General features: G+C 48.4%; 1 protein-coding gene across 1 annotated transcript in view; it reads right to left on the reverse strand.

Annotated features, from left to right (window-relative positions):
- Lipg (lipase G, endothelial type) overlaps positions 1-17,583 on the reverse strand; it is a 22,162-nt gene extending 4,579 nt beyond the window's left edge. The window contains exons 1-8 of the mRNA XM_021214746.1: positions 17,196-17,583; positions 13,503-13,684; positions 11,707-11,886; positions 10,440-10,551; positions 4,812-5,033; positions 3,707-3,949; positions 2,750-2,870; positions 1,523-1,741 (exon numbers count right to left, since the gene is read on the reverse strand). Coding sequence (XP_021070405.1) covers positions 1,523-1,741; positions 2,750-2,870; positions 3,707-3,949; positions 4,812-5,033; positions 10,440-10,551; positions 11,707-11,886; positions 13,503-13,684; positions 17,196-17,292 — 1,376 coding nt within the window. The 5' untranslated portion in view covers positions 17,293-17,583. The remainder of the gene's footprint in view (positions 1-1,522; positions 1,742-2,749; positions 2,871-3,706; positions 3,950-4,811; positions 5,034-10,439; positions 10,552-11,706; positions 11,887-13,502; positions 13,685-17,195) is intronic.
- Between the last annotated feature and the right edge of the window lie 1,653 nt (positions 17,584-19,236).

Raw genomic sequence — 19,236 nt, forward strand, 5'->3', positions numbered from 1 at the left:
TATACAGAGAAACCCTGTCTTGAAAAACCAAAAAACCAAACCAAAACAAAACAAAAAAGATAGCTTATCTCATTCATGATCAGAAAATATGAGTTAATACAATGCCAAGAGACCTGCTCCCATCTCACAGAATGGCAACAGTGTCCCACTGTGGGCTAGGAAGCAGAAGAGGGAAGCTGTGACGCTAGGGCCAAGATAGAAAACTGGTCCAAACACTTTGGAGCATTAAGTATCAATAGACTACATCTAAGGTTATTGGATAAATTCCATAGACAACATCTGAATGTTTAAGGCCAACTCATAAATGTCCAATTGTGGGAAATCTAGATGCATCTAAACCAATTCTACATACTGCTAATAGGTATTAAAAAGAAAAGTACTAATGGGTGTAAAAACATAAAGGAAGGAAATACATTACCATTAGTTAATTAATGCAAACTTTCCCTTCCATCTGATTTGAAGGAAAGGATGGTATGAGCAGAGGGAGGGGTACAAAACTGACTGCAAGTGCTTCTGTGACATCTGGCTTTTGAAATCCTGACTCTGAATACAATTTGGGAAATTGCTTGTATTTGTTAAGTCTCGATAGTGAGTGTTTACTGTGTCTGAAATGTTTTACTATAATCATTGTGTTTCTGCTACTGCACCTGTCAGCGCAGGCTGCACTTAAGACTGTAGAGGTGTAGAACAGGTACAATTATGGAGATCACAGGCTGGGGACTTATAGCTCCCCACTCAAAACATTGCCAATCCCAGGTTCCTAGACCAGACACTCTAAGGAAGGATTCACTCCCTTTCCAGTGCGTCAACTCTCTCCCTTTGCTGCCAGTCTGGCCAAGGACAAGAGACACGGGAAGAATTATGGAGACAATGTCAGAGGAAAGACAAAAAGGAGATGTTTGGCATCCCCAACCTGAGACTGATGGTGGTCACTGCAGAGGTTGGAAAGAAAACCCTTCTCTGCTAAGGAAGGTCTCCAGAGCTACACTGCCCTTGAGCCCTCCTTGGCAGGGCTAGAGCACAGTAACAAGGGCTGACATATAAAGGTCTGGATCTCCCAGCTCGGTGTTCAAAGAAGCCAGAGGCTGCCAGCTGGCACAGCAGAGTGGAAGTCACAACCCCAGCTGTGACTTGGAGCCTCTGGAGGAGACCTGACAATGCTCTGGAAAGTGGGCTCTGGATGGGTAGGTTCTGTGGAAGACATCACCCGTGGACCCAGATGCTCCTATCTGCGCAGAGAGCCTGTCCAGGGAAAGTCCACTTCCTCGATGTTGGCACAAGCCTGGGCACACAGAACAAGCCCTGAACCCCAGATAGCCCTTGCCCATCCCCTCCTCCTGAGGGGTGTGATCAGGACATAAGATGCACAACCGTTTCCAGAAGCTCTTATCTGAGAGTCATAGTCCTTGCACAGTCAGCTGAGGTTTTGCTGGTGGCCCTGCATACTGCTCAAGCAAGGAGGAAATACACAAGAGCCTGGTGCTCTCCTCTCACACAGACGGACAAGGGCAGGCACACTTACTTGCGCTGGGTTTCCCCAGACTTGACACGAATTCGCCGGATGTACAGCTCCCTCGAGGGGTTGGTGGGTTGAGACAGGTAGTTGCGAAACTCATTCCACAGGTTGTACCAGGAATGGGATACCCCCTCCCAGGTGAGTCGGATCTTTAAGAGATCGCCCAAGTCCTCCTCGGTGTAGACCAGAAAGGTGTTTGTGGCATTCAGCTGAATCTTCTCCACTCTGCAAGGTGAGAGCAAGGCTTATCGCACACACACACCCCCGCCCCTTGGGAAGCTGCCCACCTCACGCCCTCCATGCCCCGACTTCGCAGGACCATGCACCATGACACGGCCGTGAAGCTGAGTTGTACGCCACACGACAGAGAACTCTGCCCAAAGAGCCCGACTTCTTATCAAAACCATTCCCGAGAAGTTCTCCCTTTGTGCCACTAACTCCTAAGAGACAGTATCAAGGAAGGACAGAAAAAATAAGAAAACACCAAGTCACCTCCTAAGGCGAGCATGCTGTCCCTCAGCTCAGAGGCTACGGTCTCACCTTCTCCCTCCCTCAACCCTCCTCCTCTCCCAATTTGCATGGGCTGCCTTGCTGCATCAAGCTAGCGATTGTAGATGGTCTAGCCTTGTCTTCCAGCAAGGCTGAACCCTTACAAGTATGACTCTAGTGGCCTTCCTTCCTTCTTCCTTGCTGACAAGGTCCCACTGTATTTTTCAGTCTGGCCTGGAACCCACAAGTTTCCCCTGCCACCGCCTTCCAAGGGCTGGGATTACAGGTTGCACTGCCACATTCAGCCAACATCACTTGGCAGGAGGATGCTCTGCACATGGTGGGAATTCGACCAATCACTACAGACTTCTACGAACCCCTCCCACAGACGATCCCTTCAGAAGACCCAGGGATGACATGATAGAGTTCAAGTCCCTTAAAGCCTCCGGTGTCAGGCATTGCCTGAGATAAAACAGCCGTTTCTGGGCAGCTGATCCAGCAGTTTCTCACACAGCTGACTCATCTCGGGAGCTTTTCTCCCTGAAGCCCTCTGAGTCAAGGACTTGGAGAACACACAGTAGACGAGAGGAACGGGAAGACACAGATGCCAGCTAGAACCACCCTGTTCCTCCCCCGGGCAAGCTGGCTTGTCTCTCCTGTACTTCTTCCGATGCCTTCCTTTGCACTCTCAATCTTGGGCCAACTCGTTCTTTGTCCTGAATCAGAGTTGCCCAAAATACTCACATTTCCAAGGGCAGGATCTGGGAGTCTGCGGTGCTACCATACAGGGTAATGTAGAGGGTGGGCTGGATGTCCCCACTGTTATTGTAAGAGAACATGTGAACTTTCAGCTGGTAATGGTAAACTGCAGAGACAACAACAGAGACCTCTGTGAGCCTTGCTTGCATCTCGAGAGTCATACAGCACACTGAATTTGAGAGACAAACATCCTGCTGGCCCAGGCTAGTCTCAGCCTGGCTCTGGTCTTGCTCTGCCTGAAAGTGTAAGAAATCACTGAAGAAGGACCCTGACCTTGGTGATCAGATGTTCAGACACTTGGAGCTGTTTATTTTCTACTGTATGACACTGGATTAGGGACTGAGGTACAAACCTCTCCGAGTCTCAAGGTCTTCCTATATAAAATGATGTTTCACAAACTATTGTAAACAGGTTATAAAAGTAGAAGCTATTCAATCAACCATCTGGGTACATTGTTTCACATCTATGGAACATGAACATGCTTTGAAAATCGAAATGTGCCAGGCAGGGGTGGCTCACGCCTTTAATCCCAGCACTCAGGAGGCAGAGGCAGGGGGTATTTCTGAGTTTGAGGCCAGTCTGGTCTACAGAGTGAGTTCCAGGACAGCCAGGGCTACACAGAGAAACCCTATCTCGAAAGAAAGAGAAAGAAAGGAAGGAAGGGAGGGAGGGAGGGAGGAAGGAAGGAAGGAGGGAAGAGAGAGAGAGAAAGGCCAAATGCAAGGTAGAATTTTAAGATATTGATACTGATGGTTATGGGATAGTGTCTATATCACAAAAGGGTCCTTACCCTTGGTTTCTATGGAGCCACTTTACTAGGGCATGCGTAATATATGGCAATAACTTGCTATAGCGAAGTAGACCACAGCTCCCCTGGACACACTCTGCTTCAAGAGAGTAAAAGAAGCCTAAGGGGCACCTGGGAGCCGGAAAGTAAGTTACCTCTGAAAGGCATGCCAGCCCGGGTCTTTAAATACATTTTGCTATTCCTCTTCTTTCTCATTTTCTTGGCGTTGTAGCCAATGTTATTACAACGGTTCTTCCGGCAGCTGAGGCAGATCCCCCTTTTGAAGCGGCTAGAGTCCGTGCACTGGAAGGCAAAGCTGGGCTTGTCCTGATTCACCAGAGAGTCGACAAAGAGGTGCACGGCTCGCTCGTGCTCGCATTTCACCATCTCTGAGATTGCTGAGGAAAACACGGGACAGAGAGCACGTGGGCTGAGCCGCCACTCGGTCAGTAGTCAACACACACTCATCGGTGCCGGTGAGGTTTGTTAAGGCTGGCAGCGTGGGATCCTTAACACAGGCTTAGTGGTATTCCACACTCCTGCTAAGGTACAGGGGAGCTGAAGACCACTGCAACCATAACTGTCCACTGTGAGAGAAGGCAGCAATATTTACTCCAAGAAATAGAGAGAAGAGAGTCCATACACTAAAGGTGGATCACTCTGGACCCGTGTTTGAAGGGATGGGCAGTAACAGGAGGCTGTCGACCAGGAGTGGTGGCACGTGCCTTTATTCCCAACAACTCAAGGCAGAAAGATAGGAGAACCTCTGTGAGTTCGAGGCCAGCCTATTCTACATAGCAAGCTCCAGTACAACAGAGACTACAGCAGCCCTGTCTCAAAAAAAAACATGAAAACAGAGAGGGGAGGGGATAAAATTGAGTATCAAAGGGTAGCTGTGCGGTAGTCATAAAGCCCTAACAGCTGTCTGGGTAGAAATACCATGCTGGGCCTGGGGGTACATATCTCTAACTCAGAAGGCAGTGGGAAGCAGATCTCTGTAAGTTTGAATCCAGTCTGGTCTACATTTCAAGTCCCAGATCAGCCAGGACTATGTAATGAGACTCTGTCTCAAGCAGAAAGAAAATTAATAACGACTGTGATTTGGAAGCAGGTGGATGTTAACAGGCAAGCAGTGTGCGTCACCACTGTGGGAAGAGGTAGGAGTGATTGATTGAACTCTGTTAGCCCCACTAACAGCTCGGGCTGACTCACAAGACGGAGAGAGTGAATCCAACGCGAGACATACACATAGAGACTCACTTCCATATGCAAAAGATCCGATGACATCATTGAATCCACAGCCTGGCTGGAAGTCACCACCATTGGGATAGATGTCAATGTGACCCACAGGCATCCGAATTCCAATGCTCAAGCCAAAGGACAGCGTGTAGGTATGCAGGACATCCACAAAGTCTGCATCGTCCGGGGACAGCCTTCTGTTGATGTCCACCCCTTCAAACATGGGACCCGCAGGATCCAGACCTGCAGCAGAGGAAGCCAAAGTGAACTTAGTGTCGGCGTCAAGGCGCTGAGTCTTGACATAGAGTCCACGTATGCTGATGGAAGATGCTCTGTAAGCCCAGTAGCCGGATGCATCAGGAGAGCCTGTGGGGAGGAAACTGGTCAAAGTGTACACAACAAGGTGAGACTTAACACTGTCAAATGTACACAACAGGGTGAGACTTACCACTATCTTCTCATTCTGGACTATACAAACATAGCAACATTGTTTAAAAGAGTGAATGAGAGTTCCCACACCCTCATAACCCACCCCACCCTCCAGCAAAGCATAAATGTAGATCTCTGAGTTCCTGGTCCCCAGAGAATTCAATGGGCAAGGCTGGTATATAACCCAAAAAGTGTACATGGGTTCTCCAGGTGACCCTGAAAGTCAGTGGCTTGTGGTCCAGACCCTGACAATTTTCTCTAACTTCAGGATCATATATGAAGTGGAACCTCAGGCCTCAATTTATATAGTTCATGGGAAAAAAAAAAAAGTAAGAGATTAAGAACTTAAGAACGTGTCTGTATTTTTTTATCATCAAACTGTAATGTCCCAATCAGGAAGGCTCCTTGCTCTACAGATGAAAAAACAAAAACAAAAACAAACAAACAAACAAACAAAACAATGTGGAACGAGCTAAGCAGTAAGAAATGGGCCCTATTTCATCCTGAACAATGTTGGACCCTGGGAGGTGCTTTTCTCACCAAGAAACGTTTGGTTGACTTCTGAAGAAATTCTTGTTTATGGCACTTGTGGGTGGGAGAACTAGCGGCATCTACTGAGGACCGGCCAGAGACGGAGATACACATCCTAAAATGTGTCACGTGGCCCTGACGCATGCGCACAAACACACACATGCACCTCAAACCTCCACGGGCCCCACATAACAGCATTTCTCAGGCTGAGAGACCCTAGTCTGGGGCAACCAAGTCCTGGAGGTGATATGACTGAAAACCCACCTCATTTGTTTTGTGTTTGTTATTTATTTATTTATTTGAGACAAAAGCCTGGGAGCTGGCAGAATGCTAATCAGTGCCACATGCAGCAGCCCCCATGCCTGAAAGCAGACCCTTCCCCCCAACCTCTCTGCAGCGGGGAACTGGCTTCTGTCCAATTGCACGCCCCACACTCTTGTAGAACTCCCTATGTAAGCCACACTGGTCTTGAACTCTCAGAGATCTACCTGCTTCTGCCGGGATGAAAGTAAGCGTCACATCACCCAGCCAATCCATGTCTTAGAAAGAGGCGACAGGCAACAGAACCATGCTCCCCAGATCAGGACGAGGAGACCGTGAGGTCACTGGATGCGTGTGAGAAGGTGGCGACTTCAGGACAAAGGCAGAGCAGCTTTCTGGAGTGAACAGACTAAGGCTCATGGCTCGTGGAAACATGTGGGGGCTAAAGTCAGAGAGTGAGAGAAGTCTGGACGAGTTTACGGGTGACCACGGCAGAAAGGGATCCCAGGCTCCTTAGGGTTCAACCATAGCCCAGGACCAAAAGAAAGACGGCATGACAGCGTGCCCTTCCAGCATAGTCTACAATGTCCTATTTGATAGGCTGCAAGGCCACGGTGTGGCACAGGAGCTTCTCCCTGCCTCTCACCATGTGCACCGAAGGGGAAAAGAAAGACGAAGAGGAACATTATGCTTTGCAACCAATACAAGAGAAGGGCTTTTTGCTTGGTGCAAACAAAGGTCCCCACCAGACAGGCAACTCCATGGAAACGAAGCTGGGCTGGAGGAATGCCGACAGCTGAGGGGGCCTCCCAGGCCAGTGTGGGGCCTTCACCTACCCAAACTGAGCCAGCTCCCTGCTCGGACTGTGTGACATCCCTGGCCCACAAGCTAAGGCGAAAAATGACATGATCTGGTTTTTTATTATTATTATTATTATTATTATTATTATTATTATTATATATTTTATCTATACTTTTAGATAGTAGCTAAGGGCAGGCCCTGAAACCTAGTAACCTGGCCTGAATCCCAGACCTGCGAGTTAATATTGTGCAAGATGTTAGGCTCATTGTTTAATCATCTGGTCCTCCTTCCCCCATCTGTGAAAGCGGCAAGGTTACTGTGTGGTTTAGAGAGAGCATGGAGGAAGTACCATACACTTGAGGGTTAGACGTCCTATAGCCTGCCCAGGGTGTAAACCTCGGTCATACAGTCATACTCTTTTTTGTTTTTTTGTTTGTTTGTTTGTTTTGTTTTTTCAAGGCAGGGTTTCTCTGCGTAGCCCTGGCTGACCTGGAACTCACTCTGTAGACCAGGCTGGCCTCCAACTCAGAAATCCGCCTGCCTCTGTCTCCCAAGTACTGGGATTAAAGGTGTGCGCCACCACTGCCCGACTGCGTCATACTCTTAAAAGAATCTACCTGCTCGGTTCTTGCTGATCCAGTTAGGAATGCATGCTCTCTTCCCTCTGCTCCACAGATTGCTGTCGGGAAGTGTGGAAGGTTCAACTTCTGCAAAGCCCACACCCTCGAGCCAAACAAGCCGGGGACTCAAATCTCTTAAAGGCCCCGAGCTAAGGACACCTGTGGTCTCCACACGGTGGTATCACTGCCCTGAGAACCACACACAAGCTCTGGCCCCCAACCTCTTACCATTCAGGTCTACATGAGAAGAGAAGAGAAGAGAAGAGAAGAGAAGAGAAGAGAAGAGAAGAGAAGAGAAGAGAAGAGAAGAGAAGAGAAGAGAAGAGAAGAGAAGAGAAGAGAAGAGAAGAGAAGAGAAGAGAAGAGAAGAGAAGAGAAGAGAAGAGAAGAGAAGAGAAGAGAAGAGAAGAGAAGAGAAGAGAAGAGAAGAGAAGGGAACAGGCTACCCCATCAGACACCCACACCCGGGTGTGACATGCAGCTGGACAGAAATCAGGCCCCTGCTCCACAGAGAGCTCAGAGGGAAGGCCTGCTCTGGGGATATGAGGCCTGCTGCATGTGGCACTGATGACTGCCCTGCCAGTTCCCCAGCTGGCCATAGACAGGAGGCCTCCTCCTCAGCAGCTACCACTCAAACAAGTAAAATGAACTGGGAAGTTCTCTCGCTAGCCCTATCTCTCCTCAAACTAGAAACAGGGGAAAACAAAGTCTTTGGCTTGTCCTTGTTACCAAGGACACATTGGGCCTTGATCCTGGTAGAGACCACATGTGTGCTACAGTTTGCCCCTGGCTGACCCAGCTCTGGACCACTGGAGAATGGCCACATGATCATGGCCTCCTTTGGACAGTTCAAGTCCCAGTACACTACAAGTCAGGAGGGAGGGCTCTCGAGCGATGCTGGATGGAATCACCGGCTCTAAAGGAGTTTGTACTTATATATGACTATGTGTGCACCCATTAGATGTGTGTGCACCTATTAGACTATGTGTGTATCTATTAATCTGAGAGTGTACACACCCACTAGACTCTGTGTGTGCACCTATTAGACACTCTGTGTGTGCACCTATTAGACACTCTGTGTGTGCACCTATTAGACACTCTGTGTGTGCACCTATTAGACACTCTGTGTGCACACCTATTAGACACTCTGTGTGTGCACCTATTAGACTCCTTTCCACTTGAGTACTGTCTTAAACTTAAAGCCCTACAGGGAAAGATGCTCATACCTTTTCTTCTAGGTGCCCTCTAACTGTGACTTAAATGTATCCTCCCCACAAAATTCATAGACAGAAAAAGTAATCCCAGATTACCCATGGTATTTGGAGGTGAGATGTTTGAGAGCCAATTAGCATCAGAAAAAGCTATCAGGGTTAGGTTGCCAACCAGATTCTAGTGATTTGGTTTCTTTTTTTAATAATTTATTTAATTTTATTTTATGTGTATTGGTGTGAGGGTGTCAGATCCCTTGGAACTGGAGCTACAGTCCTGGAGACAGTTGTGAGCTACATGTGGGTTGCTAGAAGTTGAACCCAGGTCCTTTGGGAGAGCAGACAGGTCTCTTAACCACTGAGCCATCTCTGCAGCCCTGATTCTGGTGGTTTTATAAGAGAAAGAACAACCTAAACAAGCATGATTGTTCTGGTTAATCATGAGATACCCTCCATCATGTTATCATGCAGTAAACAGAAGCCAGGAAACAAACAAAAAAAATCTCCTATGTATTATAAGTTATCCAGTCTGTGCCATGCAACTATAGCAACAGAAAGAATTCTAAGACATCATCCTTAGTGTATTAGGATGCTAAGGATGAATGGCTGTAAAGGGATGCAGGAAGGAAAAAAAAAGGTCAGGGGAACAAATTTACCAACAGCGTTAGTGTAGAGGAAGCTCTCTTGTGTAACTGACGACCCTCCAAAAAAAATGGATAAAGGATCTTGGACATTTTCCCTAATCATTGAATAATGTAGTCCAAATTCAAGCATTAAAAGAAATCAATTTTCAATACAAATAAAAGTCTCTTTAATTACAAAATTCAATGACTCATTCTGCACAGGTAACTGTCACTGATAAAGAAACAGCCTTAACCCTGGGAAGAAGGTGTCAGCTGATAAAGTAAGAGACCAGAGGCAGAAAGCAGGCTCTACCACTCGCTCCTTTCTCAGCTCTCTGGAATCTCAAGGGTGGAAACCAAAACTGAATGCTCAGAAGCTTGGAAGCCAGGGCAGGGGCCTTTGGCTCCTGCTTTGTAGTTCTTAGTTATTTGGCCCTAAGCAAATTGTCTCACCTCTGCCTGTCACCTCTGCCTGTTTCTTCTCCGCGTGGACTAGACCAGTGGTTTCCAAGCTACGTTCCTATTATCATAGACCTTGGTATTTCCCCACCTTGAATTTCTCTCAGGAAGGAAAAAGTCAGAAAGGTATGGCTAACACAGCTCATAAATACATATGGAAGGGCACGGCTAACCCAATTCATATGTATGTGTGTATGTATATATATATATGTGTGTGTGTGTTGTATATATGTATGTGTGTGTTGTATATATGTATGTGTGTGTGTATAGGTACACACACACATACATATACACATATATACGTGTGTGTATATATACATAGTATATATATATATATATATATACACACACACATACTTACATATAGATAAATGTATACATATATATTTGTATTATATATACATACATATATACACATACACATACATATTTATACTTATATATATACATGCACACATATAGATACATAGATATGTATATTTATATATACATGCATATGATACACATATACATACACATATATAAATACATATATTTTTATTTATATATATACATATATGCACATACATACACACATAGATACATATATATGCATACACACATATAGATACATACACACACGCACACACGCACACATGCACACGCGCGCACACGCGCGCGCGCACACACACACACACACACACACACACACACACACACGATGGAAGCAGATCTTACCAGTGATCCTGCCCACTGTTCCTTTCACAAAGTTGCCAGCGTATCCCGCCACGTGTGCTCCAAGGCTGTAGCCAATCAAGTGAACGTTCCCAAGAGAGAACCCTTCCTTCTCCTGCAGAAAATCGTCCAAGAGTATATAGGCTGAAGAGTGTAATCCTGAGATTCCAGGGCCACCAACAACTCAACAAGTCCATCATGAGAAAAGAAGGGTCATAGGCATAAGACCCCCTGTAGCATTGTCAGTGTTGCTGGCATGCAATATGGATGGTCCACCAGGGCAGAAGGTTCTAAAGGACTCGGTGTGGCTCTTGAAATGCCCAGGAGGTGGGGTGGAGGATGTTGACTACAGGCGACGTGCCTGACCTTTCCTCTCCAAGCAAGGAATGGTTTCCTTTCTTTGGAGCAGAATTTAAAGGACGCAGATGCATTGATGTAGAGGTAAAAAGACACCATACCTACTGCCGACCAAAGTGCCAGCCGTGGCTGCAATGACCTGCGACCTGCCTGTACCCTTAGGCTCTGACCTCTATTCTACCCGCAAGAGCTCTGACTCCTCACCTTAAACTACCTGTTCTCCTAAGTACAGTCTTCCCTTCCAGAGAACTCGTCATGGGGGCGGGGGGCGGGTAGGATGCTGAGGTGGGACTCTGACCTGTGGCTCAGAAAACACTCTCTAAAGCTTGTCAGAGCAAAGAATGACCACTCGCAATTCTTACGCAGGATGCTGCCAGGACTCATAGGATTCCCGGGTGAGAGGAGAGGCAGGCTGGAAATGCTCAACCCCTGTTGAGTCTACTGGTCTCAGGCAAGTGGTTAGCTTATAAAAAGTAAATCAAGACCTCCAGATCTGTCTTGCACACACTATTTCAAACAGTGCAGTGGGTGATCTATCTGAAGCAGCCTCCTTGCCATCCCTTGGCACGGCCACCCTCCAAAGGCAAGAGCATCCGTCTTTGGCTCCTTCCGATTGAGAGCTCGGCTCCTGGCTCCTGGCCCCTGGCTACTCATGACCACCCCGAGGGCATAGGCTTCTAAGATCAGGAACTCATCTCCCGCAAGACATTTTTTTTTTTTAATAGCAAATAAAGTAACAGAAAAATCCGGGGATCTATTAATAATTAAAAGGCTCTGATGTGGGCTCTGAGGTAGATCGTGCTTTAATTTAGTAAACTGCAGTGCTAGAGATTTTGATCATACTCGACGTTCACAGTAACAACGTGTGCTCTGCAAACGTTGTGGGAGACGCCTCCCTTTCATCTCCGCTTACCTGCAGCCAGTCAAGCATCCCAGCTACTCTCTGTCCCACCACCCTGGTGTTATTAACTGCATCCGTGTACAGCTGATGAGCCAGGGGCAGCCAGTCAACCACCACTACGTTGGCATCTTTCTCTCTCATCTGCAGGGCTGAAACAAGTTTATGCAGCCAGCTCTCAAACATACCACTCATCTGCCAAGAGAGCAGAGCGATTATTCTCCTTCTCATTCTCCTTCTGGACTTCAGAAATCCCATGCTCCTCTCCCCATCTGACTGATCCTTCCCATAGGCCGCCCGAGGAAAAGAGGACTCGAACGCGCACAAGTCAGCGGAAGGCAGAAAGGCTTGATGCTTCCCCCCCCCCCCGCTCCCCTCACTGCTCTTCATCGCTCCAGTTTCCCATCAGAATGTTCACAGCTGATGTGCTCTGCTACACTGCCCTACTCTCTTTTGCATGGGTGTTAGTGATGATGCATAGTGGCATGATGTTAATCTGAATCCCTCTCTCTGTCAGGCGAGTGGCCTGGTCCATCCTTCAGGGAGCTGGAGAAGGTTGCTTTGGAGAATTAGCTCCTCCCTCGGAGATGCAGGGAGGCACTGCCACTTACACCAAGTTAACAAATGAGTCCTTCCCACAGCCCATCTCTGCCATCCTCTTGACCCCAGAGTAAGAAAAACCCACCCCTGGAATCCCAAACTAGAACTCAGAACACATCCCCCCCCCCCAGAAGCAGCATTATACATGGTGACTTGAAGCAGTTGTAAACCGATCCACACGTACGTTATCAAATAAATAGATTTTCTGTGCTTAGCCTGGGAACCCAAACACTATTTACAACTTCCTTCTATAGGAAACTACCATTCCAAGTTCCAAACACATTACAAAAGAACTTTCTGGAATGCTCCCCACTTGTAAGCTGCGGGAGGTTAGCATTTGCATTTTGACAGGAGGACCTTAGAGAAATCCAAATGTGAGATTCCACTCGTGTCCTGAGGGATGAAGGCAGATGGACAGACAGACAGGCCCTCAGTCTTCTCTTCATTCACTTTAGGAAAGTAGACTCCGACCCTTCCAAAACTCCCAAGTCCGACCCCAACTGTTGACAGTAGATCTAAAGCCCCAGCAAGAATGTAACGGATATGAATTTCTCATCATTAAGCGGAAGAGCGTCCCCTCCCAATTAGTCCAGGCAGAAACCTGTTCACTTAATAGCGCCATTTTCCTACAGACTGTCATTATATGAATGAACAAATCCCTTGCTGGCCAAGAGTTTCTGAAGCTGAGTGTTAAAGCCTTTTTTTGTTGAAGTTTGTCATGGGCCTTTCAATGGAAATTGCTCAGCTAGGGCACATAAAGAGCCCAATGCCTTTAAACGGGGCCATCTCTATGCAAACAGGAGGGCAGCATGCCAATAGGAGCCAGCCAACCGGGCCAGCTGGCCCCTCGAGTCTCTGAGCCAGTTACTTGCTTCGGTTCAGGACGGTTCCCTCCAGGCAGTGGTTGGCCAACGTAATTAAGCATAATTAGAGCTCCTTCAGAGCTAGAGGAGTTGGGCTGCTGGCCTCAAGAGAACCACTTTCTGAAAGCCCACTGCATGCCAGCCCTAAATGCCACCCCGCTGAGTCCGGATTACCCCCTCTGAGAAGCGCCCATTACATTCTTCACAGCTGTCCGAAATACAAGCAGCCCACAAGGAAGGAGGGGGGAGAGGATCTTGGAATCTGGAAGCACCGCTATTCTTTCTAATTGACCAAAACAAAAGGAATCAAATCTTCCATAAAGCTGCAGAACCCCCTCCTGGGCTCACCGTCCATCCATGAATGATGAAAAAGGTTTTGGCTGTCATGTTGAAGCTACAGTTTTCTAAGAGTTTGCTGTCACCAAGGGAGAGATTACACCCTTCCTGCTCTGGGTCCTTAGAAGTGTGGATGTTAAAAGCCACAGAGGGTCTGGCGGTAGCTGGTACTCCAGTGGGTTTATGACGCTCATCTGGGGAGAAAGAACAGGGTAAATATTTCTGGTGCTTGGAGTAGTGAGTTCGAGTTCAACCTTGAGCAAGTCCCTTTTCACTTGGGTTTTACCGTTTACACCCACTGAGTGTTTCTTCTTTGCCTCCTAAGGGAATCTGAAGCTACTATAAATCCAGTATCTCAGCTATCTTCAGTGAGTATTTGAACAACAGTGAGTCATTTGAACAAAATTCTGTAGCTCAGAAGTAAGTGGCTGTCTATGATACTTTTCTTTATCTTTCCCTAACAAACTGATGTTCCCTTCCTTCCCTCCTTCAAATTCCTGTCTTGGGAGTGTGGTTCCTCTTTCCCATGGATGCTTACTTAAGACCAGAAGTTTTCAGATTTAAAAAAGAAAAAAAAAAATCTTTATGGCCAGACACGATGGTGTGTGCCTGTAATACCAGCACCCCAGAGGCAGAACTAGGTGGAGGCACAGGACTAGGCCTGTGTATCCTAGGCTAGCATGAGCTAGAGAGTTCCAGGTACGTTAGAATTTGTCCTCATCCATTCCCTCCCCCCCTCATAGGCCTGGTGGCTCACACCTGTTCAAATTAGTTCACATGACTAATCTCAGCACTTGGGGAGCTGAAGCTGGTTTGAGACCAGCATGAGCAACATAGTGATATCCAGCCAGCCAGGGTTTTAGAGCCAAACTGGGAGAGGGGGAGGGGTTGGTGGGGAGAGTGACAGTGACATCAAGGGGGGACACAAGCATTGTGAAACATACCACACATTGCATGGAAGCCCCAGCAGAGTCCTAGGTATCCCCCAAGGACCCAATGTACTAACATTTTTCTGCAGAGAAACGTAGGACAACTCACATGCTAGAGAAAAAAATTACAAAGGTTACAAATAGCTTTCTCTCGGGATTTGCTGCCAGAGCAGTTGAGAGCATATAAGGTCAGGTTCTTGCCATGCAAGTTCCCCAAGTTCCAAGTTTTGAGAGGTTTGGGATTTTGCAATTGGGGGTAAAAGGGTATTGACCCACTGTACAAATGACTTTTCCCTGGTATTCCCATTGGGTCCTAACACTTACTTCAAAGACCTTACACATTCTCAGGGTTCTCTGCAGGGACAACAAGCATCAGTTTGTTACTCCAACAGCAGAAGCCATGGGAAAGTTCTTCAGAGCAGCTAAGCTGCCCCTTCCAGCTCTCTGTCACAGAGAGTGCTGCCCTTTCCTGCTCCCAGGACGTGGCACTGATGGCCACGATGACATTGTCATTTAAGATAGTCACTAACTGACCCACGTGGTTACCATCCTGACCCACTCCTCCAACCATCCTAGTAAACCTCTCTCGATAATGGATTAGGCAAAGAGAGTGTACTCAGCTGCTACCCGGAAATCAGAGAGATATCAAATGAGCATCCCGGAGTTTACTTAAGCCAAGGGTTAAGAAACAGAAGGCTAAGCCAGTTCTTCTAAGTAGCACAGGACTGTAATCGCAGCTACTATGAAAGCTGAGGGCGGGGAGACAGCAGACTGGAGACCTGCCTGAGGTACAGCGTGAACAGAAGGCAAGTCTGAGCAATTTAGCTAGCCCTGGTTTCCAATTCTTAAATAAATAAGCAATCATAGCTGTAAGGGACTAAGGATGTAGCTGTGTAGTACAGTGTGTTTGGTACATGCTTACGGCCATGGATTTAATCTTCAGAATCTAAAAGGTACATTGGGAAATAGGGAGTGACTCAAGACAGCTGAGTGCCCGCCCGGCATGCGCAAATCACAGAGTTTGATCCTCAGTACCACAAACCAGGTATGGTGGCACATGCTTGTGAGTTTTGAGGCCAGTCGGGGCTACATGAGACACCATCCCCTACCCCCAAGGGAAGAACAAAAGGAGGAAGAGGGCAGAGAAGCCATAGCCATGGAGACACAAGGGGCTGGGGACATAAGCCACACGTAAGAGGGATAAAATCCAAAAAGACACAGCTAAAGACACATGACCTGAACATGGGTTAGCTGTCATGAAATTGAAGCCCCAACTGGCAGAAATTTGAGACATTACCAGTTCAGTTCTCCAACCTGGAGAGAGAGCATGCCATTCTCACAGAGAGCAGATGGGGTAGTTTAGGAAGAAAGGGAGCTGTTGGCCTCCAGAGAGAGAACCCATCCATAGACAAGGAGGACCACCCTGATACCTGGCTTGCTCTGACCTCACCTCACCGAAATCCAGCTTGGTTCCTACAATTTAAGGTCACTTTGGCTTCTGGGCCTTCGTGATTGTTCCTCACCCAGATGACCCTCTCGGTTTCTTGCTGGGGGGGGGGGGGTCAAGTTCTAGATAAGGCTCTCCCTGACCACCCGATAAAAGGTGCCCCCACTCCCTACGGCCCCCCCAACTGGACAGCGGCACTTTAACCTCCCTCCTCAGCTTCATTTTCCTGCTTCAGTCCTGCGTACTCTTTGCATACATTAGTTCGAAAGGCTGACATTAGATCCCACAAGGATAGGGACTGCCACCTATTCTGCTCCTCCTCCACCTTCGTCTTCCTCCACCATCAAGAGTCCCTGGTGCTGGGATGCTGTGATACTTTTCAAACGAACGGCACCATCCCCTAAAGACTCTGAACCAGCAAACACAGAACTGTTGAAGGAACTTCAGATGCCACCTTTCTCAGTCACCCTTCAAGCTAACTAACACTAGCTAGGAAAAGGTGGGTTCGCGCCCCCGCCCTCTCCCCTCCCCCTTCTCTTCCAATTTAAGCTCTCAGGTACCGGTAAAGTAACGTGGACTCCTAGCTCCTGGCGCGCTCTCTGCAGACTAAATGAAAGGATAGGACTTGGTTTGCGTGCTCTGGGACCCTCCACTGCTTAACCAGCTGATGCCGGCTCTGGATGACCCCGCCCTCACTCCACCCGGGCAGGTTGCCTCCGGTAAAAGAATGTTACACCGTCCCAAAGAAGCAAGAGCAAAAGGCTAAAGAATGGGAGAAGAGGGAGAGGAAGGAAGATTATTCGGAGAGGACGGCACAGTCACAGACCAGGTGTTCCCTACAAGCGATTAACAATCTGAAACCCTCCACGCTTAACCACCTTAACTTCCAAGACACCTAAGCAAGATGAAGGGGGGCTGGGGGGGCGGAGCGGGGAGAGGCACCGGAAGTTAGAGCGCTTTCTAAGAATCCTCTAGCCTCACTCCAAAGAGGAGACAAGGCTTAAAACATGATATAAATTTAAGCGCGGCTAGAAGGCAGCTCAGCTAAGCCGGACAAGCGCTGATTAATGGGATGGGAAGGAAACACAAGAGAGACCTCCAGCACACGCACCCTGCTCGCCCGCAGCCTCCAGAACGGCTTGCTAGCGGATGCTCTCATCCGAAACGCCGAGACAAGTGGCCTCAGACACCCAGGAGGAGAACACAGACAGAGCAGTGGGAAAGGATTTCGTTGGGACCTAGAAGCACTGACGAAGGGTCGGCAGGACAGTGAGAGCCCAACGCAGAAAAGAAGAGGGAAGAAGAAGAAGAAAAATAAATGCACATTACCTCGCAGCGACCCCTGGGGACGCAAGGTTGTGAGACTTCCCGCCGGGAAGTAACAATAGACGCTCCAGAAGCCGAGCAGGAAAACGGGGTTTCTCATCCTTCCCCGCCACGCCCCCTCCTCTCAAGCAGGTTTTTGGTTTGGGCTTTTTTGTTGTTTTTGTTGGTTTGGTTTGGTTTGGTTTGAAACCACTAAAACCTCCAGAGCCTAGAAGTGGACAGGCCGAGTGTCGGCCAGAAGGTGATGGGGTGGACAGCTGGCAGAACCTGGAAGGTTGGTAGCGCTGCGAGCGGCGACCGGGAAAGCGAGCGTGTGGAGGGACACGCTGCCCAGCCCCAATCTGTCCTCTCCCGGAGCTGCTGCGAAGCCGGGACTCGCCGCTGTCACACCGCGAACTCCAGGAGAGGTACTTTTTAAAAGTATTCTAGTCATCTGACCCATCGCCAGATGGATATTTGCATAATTTATTCCCGTCTCGGGACTCTGATTGGTCACACCTTCACTGACGCCCAAACCGAGAACTCCCCAAAGTTTGAATGAAAGTGCCACACACCCACCACGTGGACGCCCGCAAGGAGAAACTAGCTACACACTGCGGTCCCGTTCCACGGGATACTGAGTCGCCAGCCTCCCCTGCTTCCTTTCCTAGCCCCAAACCCTCAGATCCGCCACTCACCCCCTGGATCCCGCAAAGGGATATTTCCCCAAAACAGTACTCCCACTGAAGAAGAGATTCAGGGAGGCAGGAGGTCATCTTCTCCAAGATGGGGATGTCAGCCAGCGCTTGGATGGTCTCTCCGCACCCAGGACTGAGGATAGGAGGGAAAACCACCTAGTGTTAATTCCATCTTTCTCTACAGCAGCTTTGGCCCAGGTAGTAGCAACGTGATGGCAGATCCAGGAGCTGTGGACTGGGGTCTGCTTTTGGGGGTTACACAAACCCCATCTCAAATACCTCGTTTCATTACTAGCTGCGACACTCGGGACAAGTCCATTCCCTCGCCCGCGATGTAAGGGGCTCACAGTTCCTGGGGCTTAAGGATCGTGGGGAAATTGACTCGCTCTCCTAGGAAAGTGCTTAATGCGGGTAGGCGTTCTGTTGTCACTGGGGAGTAGAAACGGAGTGTCACACGTCACCTTTCCTGAACCCAGAAAGGGTCTAAGACACCTGGCCCAACCTCTGTCACGCGCCCCACTTCCCAGTGAGTGGAAATCAAGCATCCTCCTGTCTATGTTCCATCCTTTCCTCCCTCTCTTTAATCTGAATCTCGTGTCTGTGAGCCACGAGCGGATGACACTGCAATCCGGAGTCTGCAGAGTTCCTGAGTCTAGGGCGGTGGCGGAACCGGTGCACCTCCCAGCCGGTGGCGATCCTGAGCGCCAGGCTAACTGGAACTCGCAGCCTCAGGGCTGCGCGTCACCATCCACTCTCCCTTCAGCTAGGGGAAAAAAAAAAAACAAAAAACAAAACTGCTCTACTGACCACGCCCTGGACCACTGCGGGAGACTGTCCCACCGCTCCCCGGAAAGGAGAACCCCTGCAGCAGCCCCGCACCCCCTTCCTCCCTAGAGTGAGCAACCGTTGTGAAAAAAACCAGGCCCTAGCGAGTAAGTCCTGTTCTGTGACTCTGGCTGCCAGACAAGCACACTTCTTGGCTCACGTGAGCTGTCGCAGATTTACAAGAAGTAGATTGGCTTTATCTTTTGAGCGTAAAACTCAATGTGATCTATCTGTGGGAAAGTTGATATCACCTCCAGTCCCCACCCCACCCCCAACCCCCACTGGCCCTTTTCCATTGGCAAGCTACAACACAGGCCAGGTGTCACCTGCACTTAACAGAAACAGGAAACAGACTGGCTGCATCTTTGAAGAAAGTCACAGTCTGTCTCTACTGCTCTAAGTTGGCCTTGGCCAACTGTCCTCTAGATATGAACTTTTGGCAAGCATTACTAGCTGAATCTTTATAGCTAAAATCAAGGGCTAGCCTGTGATACATTAATTTTTTTTAAAAAAATTTTTTTTTTGCCTTACTAGCTGAATCT

This window comes from Mus pahari, chromosome 15, assembly GCF_900095145.1.
Source record: "Mus pahari chromosome 15, PAHARI_EIJ_v1.1, whole genome shotgun sequence".
NCBI lineage: Eukaryota > Metazoa > Chordata > Mammalia > Rodentia > Muridae > Mus > Mus pahari.